Source organism: Phascolarctos cinereus, unplaced genomic scaffold (assembly GCF_003287225.1).
Source record: "Phascolarctos cinereus isolate Bilbo 61053 unplaced genomic scaffold, phaCin_HiC Scaffold_726;HRSCAF=1367, whole genome shotgun sequence".
In the NCBI taxonomy this organism is placed as follows: Eukaryota; Metazoa; Chordata; class Mammalia; order Diprotodontia; family Phascolarctidae; genus Phascolarctos; species Phascolarctos cinereus.
This window is the reverse complement of record NW_027556098.1, coordinates 117506288-117533886: the sequence shown is the minus strand read 5'-3', so window position 1 is coordinate 117533886 and position 27599 is coordinate 117506288. Positions and strand designations below refer to the sequence as shown.

The window sequence follows — 27599 nt, the reverse complement described above, 5'->3', positions numbered from 1 at the left end:
TGTCAGACAACAGAAGCCACTCATTCTTCAACACGTTTTAGGAATATAGTTGGCTTTCAATTATCTATGCTAATTAAATGGAGCAATAGCTGATATACTACAAAAGGTAATTCTATTTTCCTTTGGACTTTGTTGGATTGTTTTCTGACAGGTTTACCTTTCTAATGCCTGAGTAGGGTGAACGTGACACTGACTTTACATTTCTCGTTCTGTGTTCTTGCTCTTCTGGTTTTGAATGACCTGGGGCTGAAAGTCAGGAGACCCAAGTTCTAATCCTGGTCTGACACCTCCTATGCTCATTTAATATTTCTGTGCAGTCAGGTTAGCACATAGTAAGTACTTAATAAAAGATCTCTTTTTCTTTCTCTCATTTATCATGTCTGTCTATCTATCTGCCTATCATCTATCTCTCTACCTACCTACCTAGTTACTTGTCTATTATCTATCTATCTATCTATCTATCTATCTATCTATCTATCTATCTATCTATCTATCTGTCTGTCTTTCCTCATCTATAAAATGGATGTATTTAAACCTGCCTTGCCCGTCTCATGAGGTTGCTATGCGGATTAAAGGAGAGTGTACTAAAAAGTATTAAATGGCAAATAAATATAAGAGGATATTTTAATCAAAGCAGTTTATGAGTAACCACATCTAAGTTTAGCATGTTGTAGTGTGTATTAGCAGCTTTAGCCAAAAGTGGTGAAATAACAACTCCCAAAGTACGTCATAGGGCTCTGTAGTTTACCCACAGTTGGGATACTGGGAACTCTGAGAGAGGGCGCCTACAACCTTAGTCATTTTGCCACAGGAGAAACAGCCAAACCCTCTCCCAACTCCTTACCCCCACCAGAATGTCCCATTGTCTTATCATTGTCACCACTTCCTACCACAATCTGGGCCGGTGGTAACCAGGGAGAAGCAAAGTCCTTATGGATGCCTTGTCAGTGGCAACCACAGTGCCCTTCACCCACTCTCATACCAACTGGTTTCTGCTTCAGTGGGTCATGGAAAAAGGATGAAAGCACAGCTCCAATCTACCTGCCCCTGACCATTAGTCCTGGGTCTTGCCCATTATTCCATGTTCTGTATTGACTGGTAGGAAATATACTCCCTTTGTAAAGCTGGGCCAAGTACTGTTTGGGGTGAACCTTTCATGTCTTTTAAGCCTTCATCTGACAGTCAACAAGCAACTTCCATCCTCCCTAAGATATACACTTAATCCCAGAGACCTTATTTAGGAATTGCCTCCATTTAGGGAGATAAAAGGAGAAGATTGCCCCACGGATATGTTTTCCCTTCCCAAAGGACCATAGGATTGGATCTTTTAGTTGGAAGCCTCTTTGCTCCTCTGAGGCTCTCAAGACATCACAGAACCACGGATATAGAGCTGGAAAGAACTCCGGAGACCATCCAGCTCAATCCCTTTATTTTACAAATGGGAAAACTGAGGCCAAAGGAGACTACACAACTTGCCTTAGTTCATGTGGTTTACCTTTGAAGAGAAAGGCCTGGACCAGATGATCCCTTCAAGTCTCTTCCACCTCCAAAAATTTGACACCCTAAAGTTATGTGATGTTGGCTAAATCATTTAACCTCCCTAGGCCTCATTTTTCTTGTCTGTAAAATGAGGCTTAGGTAGCCTCTCAGGTCCTTTATAGCCCTAAATCTATAATCCTATAATCTCATGACACTGGTTGGGCAAGCCACTTACTCTCTAGGCCTCAGTTTCCATCTGTAAAGTGAGGGGGTTGGTCTAGATGGCCTCTGTGGTCCCTTTTAGCTCTGAATCTATGATCCTTTTGTAACGCCCTCCTCTGGGTTCTTTCCTGAATTCCTACTCTATTGGGGTTGGGTCCTCACTGGGCAGCTGACTGCTTCTCTTTTCGGGCTTTTATCGATCCTATGTTGAGGCAGCTGAGACCTAGAGAGCTTATGTAACTCACCACCCACCTCGACATGAAGCTGGGGAGAAAAAACTGGATGTCTGGCCTCCTGCCTCCTATTTCAGCATTCTTTCCAAGGCAAAATTATGAAGTTGTTAAGGAGTTGTCATTGATGGCTCTCATTCCACTCCTACAACCTCCTTCTCTTTTCAGTGCTCAGTCCTAGGTGCCTGGGCCCTCATGCTACCCATGCACTGACTGAGCCCCTGCCATGGGGTTCTCTATCCAAATGTATCTGATCAGCTTGCTCTTGCTAGCTCTGTGAACAATGGCTAGGTCATGTCATCCGTTAATCTGGGCTATAGGACTTATAGGGATCTGGGCCCTTTCTTAAGGACATTTTCAATTTCACTGGGTCTTCTGGTTGCAATGCAGAGAATGAGACAGTTCAGAGTATCAGGCACTGGTGCAGACTAGTTGGAAAGAGAAGTGGATTTATTATTTTTTAGGGTGGTGGTGATAGAGGGACTGATACCTCTCAAATTATCCAGTTGGGCTGACCTTGTCCTCTGCCAATTCAGACATGGTTTGGAGAGTACTCTCCAAATACTGTCTATCATTCTTAAAAGAGGATGTGCTTATCACTAGCAAAGTTGCCAATAAAAATAGTAAAGGCCCTGCTCTCAGTAATCAGGGGAGCTCAAATTGCCTGGGGCCTAGAATTCATTGGAGACCAAACCTTGTCACATCGACCTAAGGAGACTTATATGTAACCTTATCAAGTGGAAATAAGATATTGAGGCAGCCAATTAAAATGGGAAGAACTCAATTACTGAAACAAGATCAGGACTTCTGCATCTGTAGTTCTTTGAGCTAAACCAGCCTGCTAAGTAGGCATGTCTAAACCCATTTTGGGGCGCTTTCAGACTTTAGTGTCCTGGACTGTTGCCTTGTGGGGCCCGTGGTTGGCCAACGATTCCTCCCTCATTTACCTAGCCTACATCTGTAAGAATCAGTATGGTGTGAGAAAGGGGAAAATGGAGATGAGTAAATTATAACTAACCCTAAGTACAGTTGGAATGGCATTGGATTTAGGGTCAGAGGGCCTACATTCCAATTTACTAACTTCTTAACTCAATGGTCTTGGGTAACTCACTTCTGTTTGTAAAAAGAGGCATTGGACTAGATGACCCTTCGGTTCCCTTCTAGCTCTCAAGCAGTCATCCTGAGTGACCTGTACATTAACGTTCTTAGCCTTGTTCTTTACCCTGAAAATAAAATGACCCTGAACTTGGTTAATTCGTGTGTAATATGTACATATTTCTATTGGCTATCACTACATCCGGTGTTTTATTTGGTCATCTCTACATGCTCTATCCATGTCCATACCATTGTCTGTCTTAGACTGGGATCACGCCAAGGGTAGGGTCTGAGTCTGGGTCATTTATTCCCTCTGGCACCTCAGATACATGAATGACCAAGGAATAATGGTGACTAAAGACAGAGAGACTTATTCCAGTAGAATAAGTCCTGGTTGGTGACCTGGGACTGAATCCAAGTCTTGGTGCTTATAAACTGTGTGATTATTAGCAAGTCACTTAAGCTCTGTGGGTCTTAGATCTCCTTATTTTGTAAAGCTGGGATTTTAAGGTTTGTACTACCTCACTGGGTTAAATGGGTTGGTATAAACCTTCAAGTGCTATGTAAATGTATGCCATTTTTATTACAGAAATTAGTACACTTTAGTTTTGGGTGGGGAGAGGGGAGGCAGGGACTATATCCACCATTCTCTATTAGAAGACAACTGTGAATTTTGAGTGCATCCACATGGGGTGTTGGGAGACCAATAGTACAAGTTGGTGAGATGGATATCTGTGGTTGGGGTGTGTGTGTGTGTGTGTGTGTGTGTGTGTGTGTGTGCGCGCGCACGTGCGTGCATGCAATATATAATTGTGGAATGGAGCAAATCTAAGCAATCTAAAAGAGAATGGCAGTCTTATTAGCATCATGCCCTAAGTGGCTGAGTAAGCCCTGGCCCTGGGTATGTAGTTGGCATTGCTGTTACAGCCCCATATTACTGTGTGCTGATGGATTCATCAAGTACAACACCTTCCCTACCCCCTAAGTGAGGAGATACTCAAAACTCATGAGAAGAGGGCACAGGAAGAGATGGGGGCTGGCTTGGCACACACTGGACAGACAGAAAATATTCCATCAAGCTAAATTAGCAAGGGTGATGGCAAGAACTGCAGCGTGGGGCAAGTCTAAGGCCATATCCCAGGCTAAAGACAAGTCTGTGTTCTAGAAAGAGCACTGATCTGGGAATCTGGACACCTTGACTCTAGCCCTGGCTCCTCTAAAGTCACAATAAAGTTAGTTGCAAAGTCAGTCTACATCTATGGGCCTCAGTTTCCCCATCTGTAACACAAGATTAGCTGAATGGGGAAAATAGAAATTGACTACTTTCCCCTCTTTTCTCTCAATTTGGGAATTCCCCATGACCCAGGGGGCAGATGTATAAAGACAGGATAACTGTGTTCATGGGGTTTCTAGTAATTCTTCCTTTCCCTTCTTGCCCTGAACCTTCTTCTAAACAGAAAAAATGCCAAGGGCTGACCGTTGTTCACTTGCTAAGTTCCTAGTTTACTCTTCTGACAAGATCTAAAGTAGGGATAGATTGGGGGCAGGGTAGAGAGGAGAATAGGGAAAGGATATGTGATTTCACTGGCATAGGGAACTTCCCATGAGGAAACTCATCTTCCTAAGTCATTGAGAAGATAGCTGACTTGCTTTAGGTCACTCACCTAATATCTGACTGAAAGATGTGAACCAATCAGGGCCTGACCTGGTATCCTGGCCAGCCCTGTCAAGATTATACCATGCTATCTCTTGGAGGGTAGGAAAGAGCCAAGAAAAGAAGACGTCTCTGACCAGATACTTTTAGAAAGATGGTTCTCTTTCTCACTGTCAGACACCAATCAATCAGTGGTAGGCTTGGGCTGTGTCGAATTTGCAACCTGAGGCAGTTTGACCTTTGGAAAGCCACCCCTACCACCCCCTTTCCCCCGTGGGCTTCAGTTTCCATATCTATAAAATGAGGGGCCTGGACTAAATGATCTCCAAGGTTCCTTCCAGCTCCTAACCTATGACACAGTTGTACAAAGGGTGCAGTTTCACAACTCAACCAGCTAACATGGGCATTTACCAAGAATTATTTCTGAATAGAACAACATGAAATCTTTGTCTTTCTCTCTCTTCTCCTCTTCTCTCTCCCTTGTTTGCTCCATGACAGAGCAGGTCTGTAACCCTGTGACTGCCTCAAAAAAAGAAAAAAATAATTATTGGCTCCATATGGTAATTTCCACCCTAGAATGTAAACTCCGTTTCTAGGCAACGGAAGAGGAAAGTGCTGCCTGCAAGAGGCCATTTGCCTGACCATCGCCCACTTCAAGCTTAACCCATTCTCTGATACCTCCCACTCCAGCCAGGCCAGGTCTTCCCGGGGAGCACGGTGGGGGCGGGGCGGGGGTGGGGGCTGCTCTGTAGGTCAAGGGCCTCAGTCCTCACCAGGAAGGATTTATAAATCACTTTATAGCAACAGCCTGCTTTCGAATCATTTTATTGGAACATATTCAAGTAAGTGACATGTGCAAACAAGACATCAGCGATTCTTCTCAGTCATGCAAATGCCCATATCGCTGTGCACCCCTGGATTCTTGGTCAAGTACAACCCCCCAGGGTCCTTTCTTGAGCCAGGTACGTTTCTAGAGCATGGGGCTTTACTTCGAGGGATGCTTGCCTCTGCAAAGCTCAGGGCACTGGACACCGCACTTGGTCTCTCATCCTCACAATAAGCCTGTGAGACAGCTGAAGTGTAAACTTTTGGAAACACAAGGGAACACCCCCCACTAGCCTAGCCATGGAAATGAGTGCTGAACCTAAAAAAAAAAAACAAGGCCTGAGCTAGTGAAAACAAAGCAATGAATCCGTAAAATGGGGAAACGGGATTAAAGAAGTGACCTTTGCCTCTCCGCTTCTCCGGAGTTGGTTTTTCCCTGGGAGGCTGGATTCATCTCTGCCTCTCCCTTCTATGTAGGGTCTTTCCTGGGGCTCTGAGGGTGGGGGGTAGGGAGGAAGAGGTGAGTATCTTTGAGTATATTGGAAGCTAAGAGACAATAGGTAGGGGAGTGCTAAACACAGGGATCTGAATACAAGGGGAGGCAGAAGAGGGATACTGAAAAATACAGGTGGATTGATGCAAATAGATTTTCTATGGCTGAATGATTTTGGCAAACTTTTGGTAAGGCTAGGCTAAGCCCTTGTTCCGATCTACCCTCATGCCACCTCCTCTACCACTCCGCAACCCCTTTTCTCATCGTTTCCCACTATATGAGAGGAGGCAGGCTGGGTCAGAGTGATGCGTTGTCCCCCAGGTTCAGGAAGGTTGACATGTAGAGGGGTAGGAGGCCGGCAGGGGACAAAAGCCTCAGAAAACTCCTCCTCATCTCATTGACCCACCCTCCCACTCTGTCCCTCACTGGAGTGGAACCCTGGACCTGGGTGGGGTGGGATGATGGTGCTGAGGGCACGTTGAGCCATGGAGCCTGTCTCTGGTCCCCAGCACCTATAACATATCAAACTTTGTGGAGGGAAACCTCGAATTGCACCCAGAGGCAGAACAGGGGACCCACGGAACAGGGGAGCCCACCGGACGATCCCACAGCCCGGGGGGGCAGGCTCTGCCTGGAGCATGTTTCCCACCAGGCATGTGGCTGCACCCACACCAGCCCTGCCGGGGCAGTCCCAAGAGGAGTGGGTGGTGGGAGTCCAGGCGGGAGGTCCCAACGGCGGCACGGCTAACCCGGAGAGGCTGCAGGGACAAGTCCCAGGCTGTGCGCTAAACGTAAGTGGAGAAAGGATCCCCAGGTCCCAGGTGCCACCGAGGAGCAATGCTGTAGTCCTGTTAAGAAAAGGGCCCGGGCTCTGTGATTTGCATATTATTTTGCATAAATCTGCATGAGATTCAATGAACCTCACATAACACAGAATAAGATAATCCGTGCAACCTACTGCAATTGTAACCTAAATGTTCACAGCAGGACACATGATAAATATACAATAGATTTGTTGGGAGCAGGGGGAGAAGTTAGTGGTAGAGGAGAGGTGTGATATATAGGTCTATGGGCACCTTCCTTTTCCCTAGGAGGACTCCTCTCTGCTTCTCCCTTTTGTGTAGGGTCTTCCCTGGGACTCTGAGGGGAGGATGGAGGGAAGAAGTTAAGAAGGATCCAACCAAGTGTGTCTAAGAACTCAAATGGGGGGCCCTTGATAACCCCATTAAAACATCTGACTAGCCCAGATCTCTAAGTGTGTCTATACCTCATAGCAGCTCTGCCTGGTCAGAGAAGGAGTAGTATCTGCTTCCTAAAGTTCCTTAAAGCATGAGCAGAATTTAAAAAAAAGTTGGGATCAACTTAATGTGAGACTCTTTTAGGAGCTATCAATGTTCTAACCCATGATTATGTTTCTTCTCAGTCTTCCAGGGACCCATTCACTCCTTATTCTCCACTAAAAAGAAAAGTTTTCCTTAGATTAAGTGGGCTGTATTGCCTGTTTATGCTTAAGAACCTATTTCTGAGTGGACTGGTTTTCTCTATATATTTTTGCCCTTCCTGGGAAAAAGGTTTTTGGAGAAAGGGTACTTTGCCTATAGTTAGATCTTCACACCTCTAGGTCAATTTGTCTTACAGATGTCCTCAGGAAGGGTACCTTGTGGCCTACAGTTCTATAAAACCAAAGCCAATGGGTGGAGATGCCCTTTTCCTTTATTTGTAGGAGGCGGACCCTTTCTTAGTTAAAGTTTAACAAGAGGCCTTTATTAGATCTGTCTGTATGTCATACTAGATGAGGGGAGTAGAGTAAGCAAACCATAAACCTAACATTCAGGCTCCAAACTTGGGCTGACTGGTAGATTACTTGGAAGAAGAAAGTATAATTCAGATCCTCATCATGGGAAGAGCAAGTTGTGCAAGTGAAAATGGGACTTTTCACTTTTCTCTTTTAGAACAGAAAATGGTAGAATCTAGATCTCTGAGTTATATGAACGTTTTTTTCAATACCTCCATTCCTTACAACTTCATTCATTTTTTCCCTTGGGTATATCTTTCTTACAAGAGTACTATAAACTTTTCCCACCATTTCTTTGGAAGTTACCAAAAGAAAGAGCTGCCATGACTCTTCCATTAGATGGGGAGTCTCTTTGGAATTCAGTTTTTTCATCTCTAAAATGATGGGGTTGGACCCGATGATCTTCTCTGTTCCTTCCAGCCCTAAATCTACAATCCTATGTCTCTGAATCTTGATTTCAGGTAACACAATGCAGTAGAAAGAACCATTGCTTGGGAGTCAGATGACCTGGCCGGGTCAGATGCCACTGCTGATACTTAAAACCTGCCAAATCATTTATCCTTTCTCAGCCTCACTGTCCTCATTTGTAAAATGAGGGGGCCAGACCCTTTCTGGGGTTCCTTCCAGCTCTGAATCTAGGATCTTGAGATTTTGGGGGGACTCCAGTAGGCCTTACTGACTGGTTAGCAAGAGCCCTCCCGTACTTCCCAAGTTACAAGCTCAGTTTGAGTAAGTTTTGCCACCAGGATCAATAGCTAACATACCAGAGGCCTGCCAGTCTCATGTCATAGAGAAAAATGGCAAAGCAGCTCTCAAATAAACTCCAATCTATATTTTTGTTTAATGAGGACTTTTGTGAGTTTTGAATTTGTCCTTTCCTGTTTTCGATTTCTGCCTTCATCATCTCCCTTAATCCTTTCTTGTTAGTTGGGATTTACACATAGCCAAAGAGCCTCAGAGTGAGCTCTCTTCTGAGGTGTTCAGTAGAGTTGGCTGAGTAAGTAACTTTGGAGGGGATGGGGTAATACAGGGTCAAGCTGTTTTATTATCCCTATAGGGTGGGGTGTCTGAATCTGGGGTTCAAGCACTTTTTATTTAATTTGATAATGATATTTTGATATAATTGATTTCCTACGGATTTTATTTTATACGTTTAAAAATTATTATTCTGAAAAGGGGTCCATAGGTTGATTTACTAGAATGCCAAAGGGGCACATGATACAAAAAAGGTGAAGAATCCTTTGTCCACACAACTACCCCAGCAAAAAGGATACTGATGAAGACAGTGTGGTGTAGTGGAGAGTACACTGAATTCGGAGTCTGGAAACCTTGCTCTGAATGAAATTAATATTCCTAAACCGGGGTGGTGAACCTGCGGCCTCAAGGCCACATGTAGGTCCTCCACCTCTAGGTTCTCAACTATGGCCCTTTTATTGAATCTAAATTTCACAGAATAAATCCCCTTAATAAAATGATTTGTTCTGTAAAACTTGGACTCAGTCAAAAGGCAGCACCCAAGGACCTAGAAGGCCACATGTGGCCTCGAGGCCGCAGGCTCCCCACCTCTGGAAACGGATCACTCCCCTGCTCAAGAAGCTTTAGTGACTCCCACCTTTCTCAGGGATAAAACGCTCACTCCTTGACTTGGTATTTAAAGTCCCTCATCATTGGTTCCATCCTATCTCTCCAAGTCGATTACACGCTAACCTCCCCTTGACATTTTAGCCAACGTTGCCTACTTGTTATTACCTGGACAGGAGAGTCCTCCCATCTCTCTGCTTTTGCCCGGTCTGGAATGATCCCCCTCTTCTCCTCAACTCCTGGAATGCCTAATTCCCTTCCAAACTTAAGTTGATATCTCCTCTAAGTAGCCTTTCCTGATTGCCTCAGTTATAAACCCATTTCCTCTCCACCTCCCAATTATTTAATACTGCTTTTGAATATAGTTCATATTAACTTTGCTATGCACATGTAGTTTCCCCCAAATAAGATGTAAGCTCCTGGAGGGCATGGTTTTTTTCCCCCATTAAATCCCTAGTGTCTAGCAGGTAGGTATTTTAATAAATCCTTGTTGAATTGAATTGAATTGAACTGAGCTGAGTAATTCAATTGGTTCTGCCACTATGGTCTTATGTAAGCCACAGTTTCCTCAACTATAGATTGTGAGCTCCTGGACGGCAAGGTCTATCTTTTCCCTCTTCTTGTATCCCCAGTGCTTAGCACATAGCAGGTGCTTAATAAATGCTTATTGACTGACTGACTATAAAACGAGTAAAAATAACATTTTCACTATCTACCTTCCAGGGCTGTTGTGAGGAAAATTACTTTTTAAACTATAAATCACACTCTAATTGCGGACATCTAGGTAGCACAGTGGATAGAATGCTGGGCCTGGAGTGAGGGAGACAAGTTCAAATCCAGCTTCAGACAACTGAACTATCTGTGTGACCCTGGGCAAGTCACTTAATTGCTATCTGTCTCAGTTTCCTCCTCGGTAAAATGAGGATAATAATAGTATTTACCTCCCAGGGTTGTTGTGAGGATCAAATGAGATAATATTTGTAAAGCGCTTAGCACAGGGCCTAGCACATAGCTAGTGCCATATAAATATTGGCTAATCCTATTCCCTAATGAAGGAGAGAAATAGTGAAATCCTGGGATAGACATGTTTTTAAGAACAATTGATTCCCATCTTTTTCTGTTCTGTTTTGTTATGTTTTACATTCACCTGTTTTTCTGCCTTTCCCTCATTACCCTCCCTCTTCCATCTGCTCAGTGAGTTTTCTGGTGAGAGTTCTGAAGTCAGGCAATGAGTGAAAATAATGTTTCAATCATGCAAGCTTTTATTCTGCACTCATTATTTTCTCTTCTGGTTAGAAACTGCCTTATTATGAAGGAATGTCTCTCAGAAAACCCTCTTGGTGGTAGTGGTAGAGGAGGAATATAATTGGTTTCTTTCTATTTTCTGAAAGCTTGATGCCCATGGGCTAATAAGTGACTCCATATGTGGCCTCCAAAGTTGACTTCAATGTCGCCATACCATGTAACTCCTTGCAAACTTTCCTTTGAGAGCTGCTCATGCAACCACACTGAGCTGTGAACAATGCGGCTTTTATACTGTGCCCACCTACTCTGCCCTTCCTTTGGGGTAGGCCAGGCTTGCTCAGTAAGAGGAGAAACCTTTGGCAATCTCAGACAACCCACTTATTCTCTATTACACAGAAGCCTAAGGAAGAAGTTCTAAATGTAAAGTTTGGTACTGCGTCTCTCGAGGCTAAGATCAAGAACAAATGTAAAGTCAGGTGCCTTCCCTCTTGGGGTGTATGTGTATGTATGAATATTGGAGATGGCCTTGGGTTAACTCAAAGGTGCTGACTATCATTATATAACAAAGGAGAGGGAGCTATGCCCAGTGGGACAAGAGAACAGCCCCCATTCATCATTCCTATACGTACTTTCATGGGTTCAAATGCTTTAATTCCCATACCCCTCCAATCTCCTCTCAGAAATAGAGTTTTGGGAATCCTAATCTTCTCTGACTTTTCTTATCTCATGCTCAGCCTTGATGACATAGCCATGCCTCCAATTATTCCAATGAGATAATGTTAGCTCTTATAGTAATACTACTACTACTACTAAAAATCATATAAAATAATATATTATAATATATGCTATAACACAATGTATAAAAAAATTCATTATAATATATAATATAAAAATATATTATATGTGTTATATTATAATTATATAATATAAAATAATAGATAATATTTTTTGTCATTATTGTTATTATCTCAACTCTTGGCCAATCTCTGTTCTAGTCTCTAATCCCTTTTTTTGGCAACTTTTCCTAATCCAGGTTTCTAGGGAGATAGTGTGGTTTAATGGGTTGAGGCCAGAGGACCAGAGTTTGAGTTCTAGATCTGGTACTAGCTAGTTGCATGACCTTTGATAAGTCATGTAACCTCCATAAACTTTAGTAGATAGAATAGTAGACTTAGAGTCTGGAAGACCTGAGTTTGAATCCCACTTTTGCCATTAGCAAATTACTTAACCTTTCTGACACCAATTTTCCTTGTCTGTAAAATATAGATAATACTACTCATAATACCTGGCTTATAGAATTGGCATGCTACTCAAATAAAATTATGAATGTATAGTGCTTCGCAAACTTTAAAATATTATATAAATGCTAGTTATGATGACTTTCATAGGTGGATCGCCCCCTCTAATAATGGCCAGTCTACACTTCCCCCACACCTGGGGATGGGGGAGTGGGAGCACCTGTTTTGTCTTCAACCCCTTCAGAGGCAAAAGGCTAGCCCCAGGGAGTCGGAGAAGGCAGGTCACCCATAACTCAGGCATACAATTTATACCAGAGAGTGCCAACACCAATTCAACCATAGCCTTGCCTCAAGGACCCAAGGGCTTTCCTCAAATAAAACCAAAACCTGAGGTCCAGTCCTGATGACATCTCCTCTTCCTCCTCCCCAAGTAGAAGGTCACTTCCGCTGAGTGTGTGTGAAGCACCCACACCCACACTCCCACTCACCCATACAACACACACACACACACACACATATTTTCAACTGTGGTCTCACATATATACATACATATATGCACATAGCCATATACACATGAAAAACAGATACATAGGTATACACACATACATGTATCGATTAATCCAAATTTATAATATTTATTTACAGAATCTACATCATGCCCAGATGTGTGCTGTAGAGGGTACTAAACATGGTCTCTGTCCTCAAGGGGAGACCAGACTAACCCACATGGAACAAGTAGAGAGCATTCCAAGACAATATAACCAAGCACAAAATGATGCGGCACAGACCACTGTGATAATGCGACTAAGAAAAACATCAGACTTAAATGACACGCTTTGTGTCCTCCAAGACTTCATTGCTGGAGGTAGAAAGAGCAGAGAAGACACATTCCAGGCAGTCAGATAAGGGGCAGCGGTTACTGATACAAAAAAATGCCATTAAAAACTAACCCAAATAATACCAAATGTACTAGTAAACGTAAAATATGCATAAACTTGGAGAATTTGGGCAGAAGAAGGATAAAATGGAGGAGAGGAATATGAAAAAAGGTTAGTAAAGAGTGATTATAGATGGAGAATGAAAGGGATTTTGGAGACAACTTGGTCCAACTACCTCATTTTACAGATAAGGAAACTAAGGTATAGAGATGTTAAGTGCTTTGCCCAGTTACACAGCTAATAAGTGTCTGAGGTGGGATTTGAATCCAGATCTTGATGATGCCGAGTCCAGTGCCCTTCCTACTAAATATGTGCTGCCTCTTGGGGCTGTTGGCCAGATCTGTTTTAGGGAAGGGTGGGTCCCAGGTCCTAGAAGAAGCCAGTGGTGATGGCACACAGTACACATACTCTCTTGCCCCTTGGCTCCCAGAAATAAGACCTCCAGAGCCCTGGTTGGGGAGTAGTGGGCAGTCAGTTTAGAAAAATTGGGTGGGACTGAAATTAGAGGGGGCTTTGAAGGACAAGGAGAGGACTTTGACCTTGATGTAGCAAGCAGTTGTCATTTTTGGTTCCCAAATAGAAGAATAACATTAAGCTTTCCAAAATCCTGGTTTTTAAAAAAAATCTGGCAGTGTATCATGATTAGCTTGGGTCCCATACTTTGGTGGCAGGTCTGGGCTTTTGGGTCTGGGCTTGATTTAGGATTCGTATGCAATGCTCTTAGAGGAGAAGGAAGGAAGTAGCTTGACTATATATGATGCTATAAACTATATACTGTATGATACTATATAATAATTGAGGCTCATGTATGAGATATGTCTAGAAAGCAACACAGTTTAAAGATGTCGGAATCAATGAAATTGCCTTTAGTCAGAAGTTCATAGGATCACTGACTCAGAACTGAGAGGGACCTTAGAAATCATTTCATTCAATCCTCTTGTTTACAGATGAGGTCCAGACTGAGTCCCAGAGAAGTGATTTGCCCAAGATCAGACAGAGAGAATTGGCAAAATGGATTTGAATCCAGATCCTCTGACTCTAAATTGGTCAGACTTTTTCACTAGACCACATCTTCAGTGTTGGCAAGTTTTTCTATTTGGGTCTGGTTTTGACTTTTTTGGCACAGCCAAAAGTCATAGACAAGTCTGGTAAATAAGGGGAAGTGACCTACCCACCTAATACCATTTGGGGATTGAAACTACCAGGTGACAGTAAAGTTATTCTATTAAGCTGCTAACACAACTAGAGTGGTTATAGATATCCAATATAACATGGCTATGATCAGGGACTGATAAGAATATTATTTATGTCATCATATTTATATGTTGTTATATAGTTCTATGGTTAATGAATGACTGAAGACTATTTTAAAAATCATAGGTGTAAGCGAATATGTTGCATCTTCAATTACAGAAAATTCAATTTCAAGTCAATGGTTGAAAACTTCACTTCCCCCTAGAAACAATGTTAAGTATAATAATAAATGCATCATGCTTTGATGTTTTCAAAGAACTTTCAAACCTATGTTCTCATTTTAATTTTGACAAGAACCCAGTGAAGTTTTGGGACAAGAATTAATATGCTGATTTTACAGGTGAAGTGAGTGAGACTCAGAGAGATGAAATGGCATACCCACAGTCTGGTAGCCAATAAAATGGCAGCTCTGAGTCTAGAACTCAAATCTCTGGGTACCTAATCCTATACTTTCTCTATTCTGCTATTTTGATTCATATTATATTCCATACCAGCCCACACAAAGCGTATGTAGCCTCTAATTTAGTTGAATTACAACAAATTTTGATGAAAATGGTAGGAAATAATAATGTTGCAATACTAAGAATTCGAATACTGAATACAAAATAGCATATTTATCTTGGAGGTTGTTGCTTGATGAAAAGTAGTTTATTTAGGAAACGATGAGGAAGTAGTCAGATAATTTTATGGAATTCCCATGATTTCTGCCTACTTTAAAGGACATCAGAGGTTGATGATATTCATTCTTTATTATGTCTAATTACGCTTTAAAATTCTTGCTTTCCTTTTCTCTGATATAAATGGGTTTACTCTTGTACTCAGTTTTGTTTACGATTATTTTTCTTTTCACTTACAAAAGGCACAAAGAAAGGAAAAAAGAGAAAGGAAGAAAAAGGTTCAGGCAGACATATACAGAAAGAAAACTAAATTTCTTTGAGGTAACTGGACAGGACTTAGAAGAGGAAAAGTATGTAGGGGGAGGGGGTTGACATATGTATATATGAGAAAAGATTTCCTCAGGTGCAATGAATGAATTTGTGATCAGCAAAAGACAATAGAAAGGGAAAAGAAAGGTAGGACAGCATGACGACAGGTATGTGGTCTGTGTGAAGAGGACCACAGAAAGGAAAGAGATTTTGTATTTGATAATTACAGATGCTGGTCACCTGCCTAGTACCTTTGGTCCAGAAAAGCTTGGTTGCTGTTTGGAGGAGCAGCCTTGGGATGGGTAGGAGGATCAGGGAAGCCATTTGTACAGATGGGATGTTGGCAAATCATGGATTTGTTACTCACAGAATGCCTCTACTCTATGTAGTTTCTTATTTTATGTGTATATTTTTTGTGTCCATCCACATACATACTGTGTATATATGAATTATATATGTAATTACCTTAATTTTGCTTCCTTCCACCTGAGCCTTATGGAAACAATATGCTTCTGCCATCTCAGCTTGCCTGTTATACTTCCAACAGCTCTTCTGTTAGCATTTTTTTTGGTCTAGTTATATACCAAAAATATTCTCTAGCAGATATCTCTTCAAATTACAAAGCCATAAGTAGCACCCCAGGTCAGTGGTTTGGACTCAATTTCTCTACAAATAGCTTTTGTTCTGTGCACATAGACACGAATCATAGAACATCATTGGAACCTTTCCTCTCTAGGGAAACTTCAAAATAATAATAGTAATTAGCATTTAAGGTTTACCTTAAATGCCACTTTACATGTTACCCTATCTGTGAAGTAGATGCTATTTGGAGAGGGAGGGAAGGGAACTGAGACTTTGAAAGGTTAAGTGACTTGCTCCAGTCATAAGGCCAGGATAGGATTTGAACTCAGGTCTTTCTGACTCCAAATCCAGCGTTCTATCTATTACATCACCTAACTGCCTCAAAAGTGATACTTTCTTCAGGTTTCCCTCTTCCCTGCAGAGATGGGTGATGGACTACAGGGATGAAATATTACATACACTACCAGACTTGCTTCCTGTCTTGGTTAATGTGGCTGAACTGCTTTTTTCCTCCTTTTTTTTTGCAATAAGGGGTGATTTACTGGGTAGGGGAATAAGAAGGGATATATTCAGAAATGAAAGTGATATAAAAATAAAACAAAAAAACCCTCCAGATAATAAAAGTTAAGTAAAAATATTTTTTAAAGTCCTACTTTCCCCCCAAAAGAATGGATTTCCCTAGCTAATGGACAGAATAAAAGAGGGATAAAGATAAGCATTTTAACATCTTTTGGGAAAATGGCAGCAGTTTTTGGAAGCTCAGTGGAAAGTTTCTAGTTTCAATTACTCTTCTTTTCCTTCAAGGTTTCTAGGATGACCTTTTCTACACTGCTTTTTGGAGCAATTTTCCTATAATGTGCTAACCAAATTTTGAATATCCAATTAGATGATCTACTTTTACAAGAGGCAGAAAGAATGTAAAGACATTTGGGGGTGATGTCTGTTCTTTTTTCAGGAAATTCTCAGAGGCCCCAACTCCAATCACCTCTGATCTACTGAGGAATAGAATCTATGGTCTGTAATGATAAAGGCAATCCAAAACATAAAGGTGGGAAGGGTGTGGGGTAGGGGGAACAATATAGTTCTGATTTCTTTGAGGGAAATGAGATGAATTAACTCTCTTTCAAAGAAGATGTTAAGTTTTTAAATGCCTGCAACTCTCTAGATAATTAGCTGAAGGCAATTGGATAAGAGATTCTCAAGTCCTCTGAATAAGTCTCTAAGAGGGTATATAGACTAACATCAAAGAGAGATGCCAAACAGGCAAGCAAACTGTTATGTCTTTGTTGAAGGTGATCAAAATCCTAATAAAAACAAAATTGGTGAAACTTTAACATTTGTAATACCCAAGTCAATGTAATATTCAAATATATGTTTGACTTTAAAAAATTTAAAAATTGCTTTTTAAAAAGCAGTGATTGAAAAAATCAGTTTAAGGAGAAAGGAGAGAGTTTTGGAAAAGCTGCCAGCAGTAGAGAAGGAGCATGAGATGATAATAATAATTATTATTATAATTAATAATAGCAGTTTACATTTATAAAGCATTTTAGAGTTTACAAAGCACTTTACAACAACCCTATGAGAAAGGAAGTGTCTTATTTGACACTTGGAGAAACTGATCCCCAGAGCAATTAAGTGACTTACCTAATGTCCCACAGCTATAATAAAAACTGCAGTTTGAATACAGGTTGCCTGAATCCATGACCAACACTTTTTCCATTGGGTTACACTGTTAAAAGGACTAATGAGGAGTCATGAATAAAACTGGATGGCACTTGTCTGTTATGGGCTAGGGTTACAGGGCTCTGCATCTTTTAGCATCTTTCCAGGACGAGAATATTACAAGACTCTCAGCCAAAGTCACCTCTCTGCCATCCCTCTGCTGCAGATCCCTGGAGCTAAAATGCCTGCACTAGCTCAGGACAGGCAATTCTCTTGCAATCTGTCCTAATCATTCACTTCTCTCTGGCCCTTGGAATAACACCGGCCCATCCCCAATAGTCCCCATCCTTAAATCTCACCCTGCCTACCACAATACTAAATACTGCATGTAAAGTGCTTTGTAAACCTTAAAGAACTATATAAATGCAGGTTTTGATGCTGATGAATATTATCATTAGACATATAAAACTGCCTGCGTATTGCTAGACTGGCAAACAGACGAAGCCCCAACAGGAATTGTTTACTCTAGTAGGAACGGGCTGAAAAAAATAACCACGCACCCATCTCCATGACCTAAGTTATTGTTGTGCACTCACAGATAATAATATATGCTATTTTGGAGCACACATGTTATGTACTTAAAAGTGGCCCAAATTGAGGGATAGCCTTTGCTCCAAAGCCAATTTGTGGTTTCCCAGCTATTTTAATAACAAGTTCATCAGATTTAAAGCTGGGAGAGATCACGTAGCCTGTATTCATTTTACAGATGCAAAACCTAATCCTCTTCCCCACCACTCCCAGTAGGGAAGAGCAAACAGAGAGGAACAACTGGAATTTGAACCTAGGTTTGCTAATCCTTTTCCTCTTTGCCGGGTCTCCTTTCTAGCAAAAAGACTCCACCTGTCTGGTGTTTCGGAAGCTGCCACATTTCTCTGCCTACCCGAAGAGACCCTAGCTATTGCATCTGGGGAAGTTGGTCCCAGACAACCCCAAGCTCAGTGTTGCCAGCTTTACCTTCCCTCTGCCCATAGCTTTTGCAGGACTGGTTTGTCCAGCTCCACCAACCTCCTTACTCAAGTAATTTTTTTTCCCCTCCCAGACTCCTATAGGTAAGAAAAAAAAAGATTAAGGCATTTGACTTTTCCAAGAGAAAACTACTTTGGTATATAAGCCCCTTTCTAAAGCCTGCCGCTCCTGCTTTCCCTGACTTTAGCTTGGCCACTGGCTTTCTCTTCTATCTCCATTTGATTCTGGAATCCTGGTACCCTCTGTTCCCCAGGGGAAAAAAAAATTCAGCTATCTGGGAGACATACTCACTTGCGCTTTGCTCCTCTTAGAATGCTTCCAACTAATCCGCTTTAACATCTTGGCTGACTGTCAGCTTCTCACTCCTCCTCCTCCACCAGAATTTAGGAAATGGAATAAAAACCTAAGTGCCCAAAGCCTCAGCACACTCAATGGCTGGTGCTCCTTTACGAGGGGCTCTGGCTGGCCCCAGGCACGGCTGACCGGCTTCTAGCAGCTGGGTCTGTTTCTGCTCACTCTGAGGCAGAGATCATCTTTGCCACCTCCAGGCACAGTCAAACCCTCAGCGCCAGATTGGGGTTTTGACTGGAGAGGCACAGAGCCTCTGCTTTGGGCAGAATCACATGCCCACCAAGGCCACCTTGTGAGTCACTGGCACCATGCAGTGAGAGATCCGAGATGGGCATTAATAATGAGCAGCTGACCTTTCTCTTCTGCCACACCAGAGAGGCTGGGCAAGGCTACAACAACTGTGGACAATTTCACTGGGATGAGGTCTGTGCTGCTGTTTCTTGTCTGCCATTATTGTTATATTTTTCTCTCCCAGAAAGAAATGACAGGCTGAGTTGGTGGCAGGAATTCAATGTTCTTAATGCAGCGAGCAGTAAGTCCAAGGTTCACTCTGCTCTAACTCCCAACCTTGGGAGGAACTCAGACCTGTAATTAGGTACTTTTACTCCTAGGCAAATACCACAAATTGTGCCTGAGATAAGTGGCACAGAGTGTGCCTTCAGTTGAATAGAACCTGGGGGAAGGAGCTGGCCATTTGGTAGTTTCTACTTTAACTAATGATTTTTTCTAACTAGGTACTAAGTTCTATTGTCTCTAGTTGCTGAAGGATTGCAAGTGTTGCAATTTGACACCATGGGGCAAAGCCCCATTATTCTACCTTGGTTATAGCTTTGGAAGAACTAAAAACTGAACCAGTCATCCCTATGTATTTACTTATAGAAATATACAATTATATTTTCTTTCTCATCATTATTTCTGTTATATGAAGTAATAAGCACGTATAATGCTAAATGCTATCCAGGACAAAGATATGAAAATTTATTTAGGTGCACTGAAGGTCCTTGTGTTATCTTGGGAAACGGGAACTTATGAAATTTTCTACAACTGAAATATATCTAAGCAAATAGTCCCAGTCTGAGTTAAATGACTGTTTTCTGAATAAAACAAACAAAAAACCAAATCCGCCTCATTTACTTTTTAAAGCATGGCTCTCTCTCAAAGTAGGGTTTTTTTTAAAAATGCTATTGAGTTTGAATTAAAATATTAAGTAAAATAATGCTGTCCTGATTTATTTTGGCAGGTGGAGCTGGGCTGAACTTTTCAATTAAAATGATACTTTACCCCCTAGTGAAATAGAGCAGCTGGTACCTCATATGGAAGCCAGGCATCTGAGAAGTTCTTTATTTATTTATAAAAAGGAAAAAAGCCTACATCATTGGCTTTTCACATGACACTAAGTTTTCCAAGCACCATCACACAATACAATCACAACATGGAGGTGGGAATAAAAGGCTGGGTTTGTGACCAGTGTTGGGTAGCACAGATAAAATGAAGTTGAGATGGATACATTAACATGTTGGAGGATGGAATAGGGATCCAAAAAAGATCTTGACAGCTTAGCATAATGGCCTGAATAGAATGAGATGAAATGTAATGAGAATAAATGAAAAGTTCAACATTTGGATTAAAAGGAAATCAGCTGGATAAAGTGTGACAAGGCCAGAGGTCTTATGAAAAAGACCTGCGGGTGTTACGGAATCCAGTCTCGATATAAATCTGTGACATGGCAGCCAGAATGTGAATACAATCTTAGGTAGCAAGAGGAGAAGCATAGCGCAAATCAAGGGAGGTGATCATCCCATTATACTTTGCTCTGGTTAGAGGAAGGTGATTCAGATGAGAAGGGACTTGAAATCATACTAGGGGCAGATTGTTGAAAGGAATAGGAGATATTTATTCTGGATAAGAAAAGACTGAATAAAAGAAGATAAAGTGGGGCACGATGGCTGTTTTTAAGTCTCTAAATGACTTAAAAACATGTGGTCATGTGGAAGGCTTTTTTCACTTGGTCCCAGAGGGCAGAGCCAAGAGCAATGAATGACAGTTGGCCAGAGGTAGATTTTGATTCAAGGTGAGCAAGAATTTCTTATTAATTAGTGCTACCCAAGGGCAAAATGGCTTCCCCTCCAGAGCTACAGAGTTGCTCAAAATGGCAGGTCTTTCAGCAGAGGTAGTGTGACGCCTTGTCAGGTCCGTGGTAGAGGGAATTCCTGCTTCAGGGAAGGTTGGACTTGGTGGCCTCTGAGGTCTCTTTCAACCCTGAGATTCTATGATTGATGGATATATCTGATACCTCAAGGAGGGTAATGAAGGCCAAAGTATCAATGAAGACTGCATGCTTCTCTCCTACCACACTGGTGAGAGTTTTTCCTTATCTCATCTTTAGAGCAATAAAGATGATGTTCTCTGAAAAAGAGTAAGTCTTAAGCTCATCCCTAAGGGCTAGGGTATGAAACACTCAGTCCCTGCCTTGGATGGAAGGGAAAGGAACAAATTTAGGAAACTGGTCCTTTCTCATCTCTACCCTCACTCGCAGCCAAAGCACTGCCACAGGCTCTGTCCTTCATCAACAGACAACCAAATGACCAGCAATGCTTCAGTGGATTCCTGGATGAAAGATGGACCCCAAATGTCAGTTCCTCTTTTAAAATTTGTTTCTTGCATCCCTGTCTCCATCTGCTTCACTCTAGCATGGCATGCATGAGATTTCTCCCCACAGGTTCACAGAAGTCTTCCCTAATTCTGATTTCTTCTTATGCTATATCCCCACAAGACTTACAGACTCAGGCTGAGCCGTATTTATTTGTCCCTACTTTGAACTATAATTAAAGACGGAAAGACACTATGTGCCTGTCTTGCCTTCCTCATTAAACTAGAAACTCCCAGAGGGCAGGGATTATATTCATTACCCAAAAGGTTCATTATCCAGTTCACCTATTGTAATCTGTATACGTTTAAACGCCCCTCCATGTTTTCTCTTCCAAATACCCAAACTGGAGTTTCAAGGGAAGATAGAGTCAGACTGTGGAAGTCTCAGCTTTCTCATAACTGTTGTCAAAAAGGCCATGAGGTGAAATAATAATAATAAACAGTAATCATATTTATGTAGCATTAAAATCACCTCGTTTGATCTTCACAAAAATTCTGGGAGGTAGGTAGTGTACATATTGTTATTCACATTTTATAGAAGAGGAAACTGAGGTTTCAGAAATGATTTGTCCAAGGTCCCACAGCTAGAAAACTAAAAAGCTGGGCATTGAAGTCAGGTCATTGAACTCTAATTTCTGTGCTCATTCCATATGGCTCTAGGATTTAAATATTGAGTTTTCCACACTGTGCAGTGAAATGTTAGTTTTCCCATATTTAAATAAGCACATGAATGTAATGGAAATTGCTGAAATAGCAATGACATTACATTACATTACACTTTCAGGAGGGAAGAACGTCAGGCCCTGTAATAAACCTGAGCTGATGGAAAGAACACCCAGGTGCATTCTGTCTCAGCCCTGGGCTTTCCACCCGAGGTGATGGTGGAAACAGAGAAGGCTTGTTCTCTGGGTGGTGTGGTGTTTGTTTTGGAGTTAAAAGTGTTTGATCACAAAATGGGAAGCAATAAAAGGAGCAGAACGGCAGACTATAACCTGCCCCAATAAAGAAGTGTTTTATGGGACCCACAGGATTCACTGGGGCTGCGGGCCGGGTGAGAAATATCTCCAAAAGACCCGACCACAACTTCTCTGCTATTAATATAGTGCATTTAATGGGCCAGAGTTCCACTGAGGGGTTTGTTCATGCTCAGGCATCACGGTCAAATGGAGCAGGCTGTCACTGGTGATCCAGGAGACACATCCCTGGGTAAATCACCTCAGTAGTCTTTATAAACTTGTCAAATGAAAACATTGTACAGTGTGAGATGCGTGAGATTTCTATTAGCACCAAAACTTCAGATTCGCTACACTTCCACATTGTTGATTTGCTTTTTAGAGCTACAACCTGGTACTGACTTCACTGGAATCTTCAACTACGGGGATCTCATCCTGTCTCTAGGACTTCCTCCAATGAGGAATGTACCTCAAGTAGCCCATAGAGGAATGAGCCCTATTCTTAAAGACTTCTGCTAAGAGATTCCAGTTACTGGTTTCAGGATATGATACCCATCCCTGCTGGGAAGTCCTTCCTTATGTATAACTCGAGTTCTTCTGGCGGCCCTCGCAGCCCATTTCTCCCTTCTTTAAAGTAAGAGTGAGATGTGAATGAGTTGATTCTCACAGAATCATTGACTTTCAGAATCTCAGAGTTGAAAGGACCTTCAGAGGTAACGTAATCTAACTTAAATTTGAAGAGAAGCCTACTATAACATTCCTCAACAAGTGGTCATCCAGAGTCATCTTGAAGATCCCCAGTGACTGGGAAACCATCATCTCCCGAAGCAGCCACTGTGTTGTTAGACAGCTCCTGTTGCTTAGAATGTTCGTCATAAGTAAAGACCAAACATGTCTTTCTGCAACACCTCTAGCTCCTCCTCATTCTGCTTTCTGGGGTCAAGTAAGATAAGCCCGATTCTCTTCCCATGAAAGCCCTTCAGATACAGGGTGTCCCAAAAGTCTTAGCATCATTTTTAGCTGTTAAACAACTATACTGTCCCTTTAAGTCTTCTTCCCAGGCTAAGGGTGCCCTTTATAGGGATTCTTAACCTTTTTTGTGTATCTCTCAGACCCCTTTGGCAATCTGAAGCCAGAATAAGGGTATTAAATGCATAAAATACAGATGTACAAAGGCAACCAGTCATATTAAAATACAATTATCAAAATATGGTAATAAAACAATAACAATAACAACAAATTCATAGGTCGTAGGCTAAAAATTCCTGTTTTGGTCATTCCTCACATGGCATGGTTTCCAGTCCAGTCATTGACATTCCTCCTGACATTCTCTTGTTTGTTCGAATTGTGGCTAAAATGTGGTAAGTCCCAGAACTGAACATAATACTCCAGAGATGGGCTGTTCAGGGCAGGATTTATCATCTCTCAGGTTCTGGCTTCCATCTATGTTTCTATTGACAACCTAAGATCATGCTAGCTTTTTTGGCTGCTAGATCTCATTTTGACCTTTTCATCCACTCAAAGCTCTGTATTTTCCCTGACAAGAGCTGTTGTCTACAAATGTTTCCCTATCTTGTACATATACAATTTACTTTTTGAACCTATGCTCCTTCCTGGATGCCAAGGAACAGCCACTCACTTGAAATCCACAAAGCTAGCTCCTTTCCCTCTTCCCAACCCGCCTCCAGCTTCCCTTTTGCCTGTACACTTGTTATGGACTTTGCTAGGAGAAGACTGGACCACGCCAGCATCCACTCTAGTGTCATGCTATGGAAGGAGCCCTTCACTCTCTTCACCATGGAGTCAGACGACCTGGCTCCACGCCCCATCTCTACCACTCCTCAGACAAATGAAATAGGCATCCTAATGTGGTGGACAGAGCACAGAATTTAGAGAGTGAAACCAAAATTCAAATCCTGCCTCAGACACTTAATAGTTGTGTGACTATGGGCAAGTCACTCTCCTCTCCGGCTTAGTTTCCTCATCTATAAAAAAGAGGTGGTTGGACTCAATACCTTCTGAGATTACTTCCAGCTCTCTATATATGATTCTATGATCCAGATTACATTGGACAAGTCACTTAACCTCATTCAGCCTCAGTTTCTTCATCTGTCAAGTGGGGATGAGAATACCTTCTTTATATAACTCCCATGATTATCACGAGAATTAGATGAGATAATAGATATTAAAATATTTAGTAACCATAGAGTGCTGTATCAGTGTAAGCTGATATTATTACTGATGTTTGTCCAGTATTCTGGTGTTCTCCCTCAGCTCCGGGTTAAAATACCTTCCTGTAGAGATACCTGTATCACCAACTCAGCCAGTGGCCTGCAGGAATTCTCCATGCTGCTTTTCTTTTGCCCTAAGTCAGTTGTCCTGTTTGAGACTGACAGCTCTTCCTGGCCTCTCTTGAGCTCCCTGTCCCAGTTAGTCCTGAAGCAGGATGATAGCTTCCTGTCTCTGCTTTTAGTGTTTGTTTAGTGCACTGATTATCCTCATTCCTCTCTACTCATCATCAGCTTATCCTGAGTTTCCTGGGTTTTGCAAGCCATTTGCGAGTTCTTCCACAAACCCTCTCCCTCCTCTCTGCTTCCACAGATTCCCCCCTCGCTGCCCCCGCTTCCTTCCACTTCCAGGTTTTAGCATTAGCATGCTAAAACAAAAATCCTCATTAGACCCATACTCAGCTTTGAGATGTCCCAGCCTTCTTTCTTCTCTGATAAAATTTGCATAGAACACCTGCAACTCAATCATGCTCCAATCTTTTCTTCTCCCCTCAGACTGGACATGCTCCCCAAATGTCAGAGATTCCACTCTAGGCAGTCAGTATTCACTTCATGACTTTGACTGAGAGCTTCGGTTCAGTTCTGGGAGCACTTCTCAGGCACTTACGATATGCCTGACATCAGTGCTAAGCACACCTGGGGATGAGCGACATCCCACTGCAGACTGATCAGCAGACGTCAATGTCTTTTACCACTGCCTAATTAGTCTGCATAGCTTCTCTGGACATCTTCACAGGTGCTCCTGGCATCTCACACTCAGCATAAGAAGCTATGGGGTATAGTGGAAAGAACCCTTGGTTCTGAGTCAGAGGATATCAGTGTACGTGCCAATTTTGCCACTTACTAACTGTGTGATGGGGCGGCTAGGTGGCACAGTGGATACAGCGCCGGGCTTGAAGTCAGGAAGACTCTTTTTCATGAATTCAAATCTAGCCTCAGACACTTATTAGCTGAGTGACCCTAGGCAAGTCACTTAACCCTGCTTGCTTCAGTTTCCTCATCTGTAAAATGAGCTGGAGAAGGAAATGGCAAACCACTCCAGTATCTTTGACAAGAAGATCCCAAATGAGGTCACAAAGAGTCAGACACAATTGAAACAACAACAAACTGTGATAATGGGCAAATGATTCCATCACCATAGGCCTCAGTTTCCACATCTGTAAAATGAAGAGGATGAATTAGGTGGCCTTGAAGGTCCCTCCTAGCTACAAATTTATGCTATGTACAAAATACAACCATTCCCCCCCAAAACTGGTTCTACTTCTAAACTTTAGGATTTCTACCAGCGGTGCCACTGTCCTCCCAGGCTTAATGCCCTGGAGTCCTCTCGGACTGTCTTCCCTCCCCCCCCCACAACGAATCTGCAGTTAGGTCCTACTGATCACAGCACCATGCAGTTTCTTCTCTCTCTCCTCTCTACTCACATGGTCATCATCCTGGTTTAGGTCCTTATCCTAATGCCTCCAGTTGCTAATACCTTCTTTCCTCCAAAAAAAAGAGAATTACTTTGTATTTTGTATATATTTGTTTTTGTGTACGTTATCTCTCCTCAAAAGAATATAAGTTCTTTGAAGGTAGAGCCTAGGCCATGTTGGTGTTTATATTCAATGCTTCTAGCACACTGCCTGGTACGTAAGTTCTTAAAAATGTTTGCCTCGGCCTCTAGAAGGTTGGGATGAATTCCCCGGTGACTAGAGGTTCAAATTCCTTCCTACTACCTACAATCTAGAAGACCTGAGTTCAAATCAAGCCTCAGACACTAACTCTGTGATCCAGGGTAAATTGCTTAAGCTCTGTTTATCTCAGTATCCTCAACTATAAATTAGGGATAACAAAACAGGGTTGCTGTGAGGATCAAATGAGAAAATATTTGTGAAATGCTGTTTCCTCCTTCCTACCTTCCTTCCTTCCTTCCTTCCTTCCTTCCTTCCTTCCTTCCTTCCTCCCTCCCTCCCTCCCTCCCTCCCTCCCTCCCTTCCTCCTTCCTTCCTTCCTTCCTTCCTTCCTTCCTTCCTTCCTTCCTTCCTTCCTTCTTTTTCCTTAGAAATATGCAGAAGTTTCCCTTCCTCTGGCACATGTTCCGTAATCCTTGGGGACAGCATCACTTAAAAGACGGGCACCACAGAGAGACAGAGAACCCTCTAGAAAAGGAATGGGGAGAGGCAAATTTTGGAGGAAGTTAAATGAAGTCTTTTCTTCAAGCCTGGGACTCAGCTCTGTCTTGGGTAGAACACAGAACTGCAGAATGCAAATCCTTTTTTTCTCTTCCCCAGAGAGGCAGGATCTGCCACAAAGCAGATGGCCTTAGATCCTCTACTACTGAGGGAAAGGGTGAAGTCCTAATCTTTGGAGATTCTGAAGAATGGAGGAGACAACTAGCTGTTCCAGATGATGTGGTCATTCACTTGCCCAAAGGCGGAACCTAGACCAGCTATGATGTAGTCTTTTCCAGCTTTAGCATTTTCTGATTCTGAAATTGACTGCTCTTCTGTTGCTCCATCTGGGTAGCTGTTTGCAAAATCACTCTGCACATTAAAACCCTTTTGGTATTTCTCTTAGGCTGATTCATCTCTCTGGCCTTGAGACTCAAGAATGTCCCAGGCTCTAAGACCAGAGCTATGCTCTCCTTCTACTTGGTTACCTTTCATTTTCCTCATCCTTCTTCCCTCCTTCCCTCTCTCCTAAGAAACTGGAGACAGATTTACCCCTCAGATGGTGGCTCCTTGCACAACAGGCTGGGCACTGGAACATCAGCTGGGTGTTAAAGCCTACACAGTTCTCTTTCCAGCCTGTCACTAACAGAACAGGATTTAGGCTCAGATGCAAGAGCATGGGAGAATGTGCCATGCTGGTCTAGCTATCCCTGGAAGCCTTCACCAAACTCACTCTTGCAACGGTCTCCAAAAAATGCACACACACAAAACTGCCCTCATTTACCACCAGTAGTTTCATGCTTATTCTTTTTAGTAGGATGTAGGAGATGATTGTGGGTGGACAGTGAAAGGGGGCTTGGGGTAGCAGGAAGAAAGCAGGCAACACGATAATCAGGCATTGTAAGGCGATGGTGAGAAACAGTATTTCCTTTCCATTTTAGGACTTCAGGGAAAGGCAAT

At 42.3% G+C, this 27599-nt stretch overlaps 1 protein-coding gene across 1 annotated transcript in view; it reads right to left on the bottom strand.

Moving 5' to 3' along the window:
* Positions 1–5488: 5488 nt before the first annotated feature.
* KALRN (kalirin RhoGEF kinase) overlaps positions 5489–27599 on the bottom strand; it is a 709132-nt gene continuing 687021 nt past the window's right edge. Inside the window, 1 exon segment of the mRNA XM_078146745.1 lies at positions 5489–6846. Within this exon segment, the coding sequence (XP_078002871.1) occupies positions 6784–6846 (63 nt within the window). The 3' untranslated portion in view covers positions 5489–6783.